The 8871-nt window shown below is 31.4% G+C and overlaps 1 protein-coding gene across 1 annotated transcript; it reads right to left on the reverse strand.

Moving 5' to 3' along the window:
* Window positions 1–5921: 5921 nt before the first annotated feature.
* On the reverse strand, window positions 5922–6323 carry LOC149245369 (17.5 kDa class I heat shock protein-like). Its single transcript, XM_089437999.1, has one exon. It carries the CDS (start codon window positions 6321–6323, stop codon window positions 5922–5924), a length of 402 nt encoding a protein of 133 aa, XP_089294125.1.
* Window positions 6324–8871: the final 2548 nt, after the last annotated feature.

Raw genomic sequence — 8871 nt, forward strand, 5'->3', positions numbered from 1 at the left:
ATAAAAGTTATTTACATATCCATGCTAGATGGTTTATTTACATATGCATGATAGATGTTTTATGTAGCCCCATCAAAAAAATCCAACAAGGTATGCAAACCACCATAGATCGAAGCTCTATATTTCTCCAAGATAACTACCTTGTATTAGATCCAATTTCCTTATAATAAGTAACTATCTTTAAACATGCGTTTCTAATGTCTACCGAGATTCTTTAAAAAATGAGAGCATTCTGGCATTTCCATTTTCCCCATAGTATATAAAAAGGAAGAGCACAATATAGCTTGTAGTTTGAAAACCATTATTGTAGAAGGACCCAGTAGAGCTCTTTTCTCAATCAACAGAAATTTGAAGCATATCCAATTGGCTAGACCAAACTAATACTAATACTACAAAGGGATAGGATGGGAAAGATGCACCACATCTTCTAGATTTGATCTAAGTGACCTATGGCACCTCTTTTAATTAGATTATCCCATTATAAGATTATTTCACCCCAAACTGTTGAAAAATCAAGGTCTAACACCTAATTTATCTTATTGATAATTACTTGTGAATATTATATGTCTTTTTATTACCTTGTTGGAGAGACTTAGAGACATCTGCATTTTGAAGACTTTCCTCACTTCTATTTTACATGTTTATTAGCATTTTCTAAGCCTTCTTTGCACAACACATGGATTATCAAATTTGATAAGGAGTACCATTGGGGTGAGGCACAGGTGTCCTCTCTCACCCAAGCTTTTCACCATATACGTAGATGAGTTCTAATCATTTATGTAGGAGTGTATATAGCTTAAGGATGGCTACCTCCTTCACCATGTATTCATCTCCATCCTACTCTTCTCACATGATGTGGTTATCCTAGCCTCCACTTTGAAGGGTTTCTGGAGATAGCTAGATTCCTTATCTAGGTTTAGGGATCTTTGAAAGTGAAGGGTAAAATTTGGTAAAACCAAGGTTATGATCTTCAATGGATTGAAGTGTTTCTTATGTCATGTTCATCAAAAAATTATACAAATGTTCAATTTTTCAAAAAATTGTAGAGATCACAAAGAGATAAAAAGACACTAAGATTAGTCTAGTAGCCAAGGTAAAACCCAAAACTGAAAATGAAGCAATCCTTCTCTTCTAGAATCACATCAAAAAGAGAGATATTCAATACCAGGACAATCTTCCTATAGATTTAATTAATACAAAGTATGATAGTCTAATCAATCCAAAAAGACAGTCTGGTATCTTTGGGGAACGTAAGCATCAGCAGTTGCCTCTTTAACCCTTGGATTCATTATTCTCAAACTTACATTTAAGAGAAGTGCTCTGAGAAAGCCTAACATGGTGTGCAAGAGATTCGACCCGTAGCCAACAGAGACGCTCCTGTTTCCCTGGCAATCGAGTCGGAGCTTGACTCTATGAGGAAAAATGTAAGGAGCGAGAGGTGGTAAGCTTGATGCTCGCAACAACCTCGCAGTTCTTCGAAGATTTTTCCCAATTTGAGGGAATCGAAAATAGGACCATTAGGGGAAGAGTCTTCGTCTAGTGAGGCTCTCGGATATCCGTGAGCTAGAAAAAACAGTGAGCTTGGAAGTTGAACTCTTCTTACATCATTGATATTGAATGAGATCACAGGTTCAAGTTTTATAAACACAAATTTGAAAAGGTTACTTAATCTTTGAAACTAAAACAAAATTCATTTCCATGTACAGAAAGAGTTTTGCCCTATTTTTTTAATTTAGTTTTTCAAGAATTTATTTCCATTTTTACCTTAAACCCCTTTCCAACATCTCTTTAGGAATAACAATCCTATTGTATTTAAAAAAAAACTTTAGGCAAAAATTGTTGAGTATTTAAGAAAAACTTTAGGTAAAAATTGTTGACTGTAAGTGTTTGGAACCACCTAGTATAAACCCAACCATCTGAATATGGTTAGGAATTAATTTTTTCTTCATTGTTTATTTTGATGCTGAGATCAAACTCTCTTTTTTAATTCCTACTCTAAATCATACTAGATATTTTGATACCAGTAAACTTAACAATCTGAATGTGATTTTTACTTGAAACTTTCTTGATCACCTATTCTATTACTAGTCTCACTAATTCAGTTACTTGTTTGGAAGTGGATGTAAAATTTCATCAAAAGAACGACCCAACTTGCATCAAAATCACAACCGGAATCTTCTGACAAAGTCGATACCTCTAAACTCATATCTTAGTGTCTGTTTTCGCCTTTAGCATAACTCTTCTTGCTGCAGTGATGTAAAGCAGCTTATATGAAATAATTTATGGCGTAATTTTGACTCAATGGCTGGTTGGGCCTCACAGTTGCTTTTCTCTAACAGATTATGTATTCGCTATTATAATTATTTACGACCCGAATCTGCTTACAGAGTGTATAACCTGAGATCTAGCGGTCTGCTCTCTGCAGTATAGCTAGTCCACATGTTTTTCTATGAAGATTCCCAAAACAATCTCTATTTTTTTTCATTCAAAAATAATTTCGTTGTCATCTTCTTTTCTCTTTGGTCATGCATCACGGTTGACCACACCACTGATTCAGTTTGTTGCGAAATATTTTGTGCAGGTGTTTGACTCGCTCCATATGAACTGAAGTGATGCGTTGCTCCATTATGTTGTTTAATTGCTCGATGGTCTTTCCACCTCTGGTTATATTAGGGTTTTACTCACCCATTTTATAAAAGATGGCGTGAGCAGTTTAGTTTCATTATAAAGAACTTTTTCGCTCTCTCCATATATTTCGGTTAGCTGGATTCGATCATTATATTTTTCCTTTTATTACAATATAAACTAAAACAAAATTATTATATATGTTTTATGTTATGCAATACATTGCATTTTACGTGATTTATATCATTTTATTTATTAAATAAAACTATTTGCATGTTATTTTATTTTATTTACATTTTATTTTTTTTACTGGAGTAAGTTGAAGTTTTTATAAATAAATATTTAGATAAGTGTAAGCTAAATGTATTGCTTCGTATAAAAATATTTGTATAATATATATATATGTATATTATGTATATATATATATATATATATATATATATATAGCTATTTAGTATTTTAGATTTACAATAATATTTCACTTTTTATTGTGATATTATTGTTTATTTAATAAATTTAAATGTTGATTTATGATTATTTATTTTCGAAAGTGTTTTTATTTTTTTTTTAAATAAATTTGTTATCTTAAATTAGTTGCAATTAATGTAAAATATTATTAATAATATTTTAACAATGTAATTTAACTCTTTTATACTTTGGTTTATTTTTTGAGATTTGATGATTTTATTTTTGGTAAAAGTGTGGTTTATAATTTTATGGTTGTTCAAAATATGTCTTTAAATACATAAGAAAAAACATTAATCACCTAGATTATACAAAACAATCACTTAAACTTGTAATTTCAACAAATTTTTTAACAAGATTTACCAAAAAAACTATATCAAAATATACACATTTCAACATTAATAGTACCAACTAATCCAACTAACTAAAACTTATTTATTATTAATATTTATAATTTAAATTAGTTTTTTAAATGTCTCTTAAACTTAAGTTATATTAAATTATATTTATAACTTACACATTGAATTGTAAAATAAACTTCTAAATTTCATGACATTTCAATCTTATAATTATAATAAAACTATATTATATATAATTTTTAACATAGTAAGAAAAGTTTTTAAAAAAATTATTTATATTATATTAATAAAATAATTGTTTATATTATATTTTTACAAATAATAACTAATAAGTGAGAATAACAAAGATAATTTTGAATCCCTACTTCTAAGAATCTTCAAATGAGTTATAAAACTTAAAATTTTTTACTTACTAAAGTGTTCTTTCCAAAACACACTTCTTTGTTTTCTAAATTTTGTGTAACTTTATGATAAATGATGAAGAGTTAAACATTTTTTAAGGATACATACACACATTACATTGGTGAATGGACACATTTAGTAGACATTTTATATGCAATTTAATTTCTGAAAACTTATTAGTGTTATGAAAGTATAGAATGGGAACATGTTTGTAGAATTTATGTTCATGAAAACCTAAATTTTGAAAATCACATAACCTATAGGATAGATTTGAGATTTAATGATTATACTTTTGGTAAGAGTGTGGTTTATAATTTTATGGTTGTTTAGAATATATTTTTGAATACACAAATGGATTCAATGTCAAGAAAAATCCATTAAACACTCACATTATACAAAACACACACTTAAACTATTCCCTTAAACACTTACATTATACAAAACACACACTTAAACTATTCCAAATTTACCCAAAAAATATACAAAAATAATCGAAATATACAAGAATTAGATTTACCCAAAAAATATACAAAAATAATCAAAATATAAAAGAATTAATATAGGAGTTGTCCTTTGGATTGTATGGCCACAAGAGCTCCATTGTAAAACCCCAAGGCATTTAGATTGTGCATATTTTAGCTATCAAGTTTGTAACTTCAATGAATTTCTAAGGGATTTTAGACAAATTAAATGAAGCTTGTGATTTCAATGAATTCCTTTGCCATTTTAGACAAATTCGATGGGAAAAGTTTTCAAAAAGTGGCATTAAAGACAACTGATATATACAAGAATTAAAATAAACATATTTAAGCGTTAATACTACCAACCAATCAAACTAACTAAAACTTATTTATTTATAATTTAAAATATTTTTCAAAATAATTCTCTAGAACTTAAATTATATGAAATTATATATAACCTTTTTCAAGTCTTAGCACAATAGGTTGAGTATGGGCCTAAGCAAGGGGATCCAAACCTCAAGAGAGGTGGTTGTTCCCTGTCCTAGGGAGGAGGAGGAGACATGCTAAAAAAAATATAGGAATCTAAGGGCTGGTGTGGATCTAGTGCCATCCCCTCTTGACTTTGAAGCCTTAAATTCCCCTCCGTGAGGACTCCTAAAAATATATATATATATATATATATATATATATATATATATATATATATATATATAACTCTGAAATTAAATTGTAAAATAAACTTTTAAATTTAATACTATTTCAATGTTATAATTATGAGAAATATATATATAGAGAAAATAAATATATATATATATATATATATATATATATATATATATATATATATATATATATATATATATATAATTTTACCACATTAAAGTAAAAAACTTATTCTTTACCATATATATATATATATATATATATATATATATTTATTTATTTATTTATTTTACCACATTAAAATAAAAAGCTTATTATTTTCCTTTTTGTTAAAGTGAGTTAGATCTTTGAAAGGCTTACTATTTTTTTTGGTATAAATACTTTTGTTTGATTATAACAAATTTACTATACATTTTATCTAAAGAGTTAAAATGTTTCATACATTATCTTTAGATAAACATATTTTAAGAAAATTAAAATGTTTTATACATTATTTCCGGATAAACATATATTAAGAAAAATGCACAAATAATAAAGATTAAATTCTTATAGAAATATAAGCAATTATTTGTTGACACCTAATCATGAGGATTGGGTGAACAACTGTAATTGATGTAAATAAATAATAGAAAATATGAAGAGTCACGGAGAGATGAAATGAACACTCTCTCTCTCATGTATATAATAAAGACCAACCTAAATGAATATCATGAATTGTTTTGAGCAGTTACCTCCTGGTCTGACATGGTACCAGAGCCAACACCATTTTTGGCTTCGAGCTCCATTTTGTAACTCCCTTCTGCCATTTCTTCATAACTTTGTCCTGCATTTTCCTGCCAATTTTCCTGGTGGTCTAACTTTGTCCCTCTGCCAATTTTCCTGGTAAACTCTCCCGCTCCTCCACTTTCATGCTCTGCCACATTCTTCTCTTTGAATATTCCTCCACTTACATGCTCTGCTGCATTCTTTTCTCCCATACCTCTCCCTCAACATAAATTTGAATGGACCGGATACGAGTCTCCTGGTCAGGCTTCTTGAGGATGGTAAGAGTGAGAACACCATTCTCCATCTTTGACTTCACCTCCTCATGAAGCCTAGCATTATTGGGAAGCAAGAAAGGACGCGAAAAACTACCGTGCGATCTTTCAAAATGGTGCACCTTGTTCTCTTCATCCACTGGTTCCTCCAATACACGTTCACTGCTTATCTGCAATACACGTTGGCCTTCGTCCACCTGAATTTTGACATCCTGTTTACTAAGACCAAGAATGTCAGCCTCGAAGATATGAGCCTGAGGGGTCTCTTTCCAATCCACTGCAATGTTGTTTTCATATAGACGATATCCCATATATAACACGTTGTTGGGATCCCATAATGTTGTTTTCATAACATTGTTTTCAAAGTGGCTAACATAGTTAATGCTCCTGCGTTTGACTATGTTTAATATATTGTTTGTAAATACCATCCTTGGGCTCGAACATGCTTTGATATCTGCTCTAATACCTCTATCAGAATCATTTTTCTAGTAGCAAAAGTTTTTTTTTTCTCCACAAAAGCACATTTCTTTTGCGAGCAGAAGTATTTTTACAGCACTCAGATTTTACAATGCATTCAATCATATCTATTGCGGGAGTAGTTCTCATTGGAAAGGAGAAATATCTTGAGTGGTCCTGGAAGATAAAACATACCCTCATCTTCAATGATTTGTGGAAAGGAGTGTGTGTTGGAGACGGAGAAAAAGAGCGAGAACATCCTACCTCACACAAGGAGTTCACCATTTGCGAAAATAAGAACAACAAAGCTCATGCATTAATTGTAGCATCTGTAAGTGAAGAGGTGAGTCGACATATTTCGCCATTTTAAAATGCTTTCGAAGCCTTACAAAAGCTGAATGAACCCTATGACTCACTCTACACTTGAATTTGTTCAACTCATGATTAAACTCTTCACTCTTAAATTACAAAATAATGATCCTCTTGCTCTTGCATTCGAAGTAAAATCTATAATGCATGATATCAAAGCCACTAAGGTTGAATTGGATATTCCTCTTATCTCTTTTCTCAAGCCAATTTATCCTACTTACTCCAATTATCTTGAGTCATTGCAAGGAAATGGAAATCTCAAATATATTACCTTTGACTCTCTTGTGTAAAAATTTGCTAAAAGAGAGAAAGCTTTTCGAAAGAAGACAGCCCCTGAATCTTTTGGAGAGGTTATGTGCCTTACTCATAAAGAAAAGAATCTTGCCGAAGATTCTTCCAGAGGAAGAGGTGGTCGAAGAGGAAGAGGAAGATATTTCAGAGGGAGGGGGGCACACACTCTCAAGGAGAAAAGTCAGATTTTCACTGCACACTCTACAAAAGAAATGGATCACATGATGCCTCCACATGCAAGTTGCCTTGGGACAAAATTGAGCAGCAAAGAAACCAACCCAAAGGTAAAACTAATGACATAGACAAAGGTAAAGCACCTGAATCTGCTCATTATGTTGTGGCACAATGTAATATTGAAGTAAATGAAGACTTATTTAATGCTTCACTTACTTCTTGGAAAAATGCTTGGTTGCTTGATTCAGGAGCAACTTGCCACATGACTCATAGAAAATATTTTTTTGAAGAATTTACTAACAAGGTTGATGGAGCAGTATACTTTGCAGACCAATCAAAACTCAAGCCATCAAGGCTTGGCGCAATCAAGCTTAAATTGTCTGGTCTTCTAGACTTTCTTCTGCATCATGTTCTATATCTCCCACAGCTGAAGAGAAACTTGTTGTCCTTGATCCACATCCGCTAGCAAGGTCACTCCATTCATATGTTTGATGGCAAGCTTGAGGTGAGAAAAACATCTGACCACTCACTTGTCATGAGGGAGATAGAAGAAGAAAGGATTCTCAAACTGCAGGGTACCTCTGCTCATGCACAACATTTCTCATACAATTCTCATTATGAAGAAGGTTCAGTTCCATCAAGTTTATTATGGCATGCTAGATTTGGACATTTGAACTATGACAACCTTCGCTTGTTGAAGAAAAATGGTGTTACTGGTTTGCCTACAATTCCTATGAAACTTAAGCAATGTGATGCTTGCATTCTAAGAAATCATAGCAAACAGTCTTTTCATGATTCACATTCAAGAGCACATAGAAAACTTGAAATGATTCATTCAGATTTATGTGGTCCAATGCCTATTCCTTCTGCAAAAGGAAATAAATAGATGATGACATTTATTGATGACTACATTAGAATGTGTTGGGTTTATTTATTGAAGAACAAATATGATTCTTTTCAAACATTCAAGAACTTTCATACATGGATTGAAAATGATGCACAATCTCATATTGGCTCTATTCACACTGATAATGGAAAATAATACACTTCAAATGAGTTTGAAAACTATCTTCACCAACATGGGATCAAACATCAAACAATTGTGCCTTATAATCCCCTACAGAACAATGTATCTAAAAGAATGAATAGGACAATCTTAAATATGGTGCGCTCCATGATGTTTTTCAAAAATGTAAAATTGATGTTTTGGGCTAATGAAGTTCTATGTGTTGTATATATAAAGAATAGATGTCCATCTAATGCTATGAGAAACAAGACTCCTTATGAAATGTGGTATGGGCACATTCCTTCAGTAAAACATCTCAGGGTCTTTGGTTCCACTTGTTATACCTTGATACCAATGGTACATTGAATCAAACTTGGTGCAAGAAGTCGTAAGTGTATCTTCCTGGGGTATTCAAACACCTCCAAAGCATACGTCTCTATGATGAAGTCAATAAAAAGTTTGTTGTAACTAGAGATGTAATCTTTCCCTAATCATCCAAAACTGATAATGTTGTTGAGCGGCAACTTGATCGCTTGGATAGATTCGCAAATGAAAAATCATTT

The sequence above is a fragment of the Pinus tabuliformis genome, chromosome 7 (assembly GCF_031772625.1).
Source record: "Pinus tabuliformis cultivar Carrire ecotype Pingquan chromosome 7, CPIR1, whole genome shotgun sequence".
In the NCBI taxonomy this organism is placed as follows: Eukaryota; Viridiplantae; Streptophyta; class Pinopsida; order Pinales; family Pinaceae; genus Pinus; species Pinus tabuliformis.

What these genes read in the sequence shown, in the direction of transcription:
- LOC149245369 (XM_089437999.1), bottom strand. Translation starts at nt 6,323, where the DNA reads ATGGGATATCGTCTATATGAAAACAACATTGCAGTGGATTGGAAAGAG.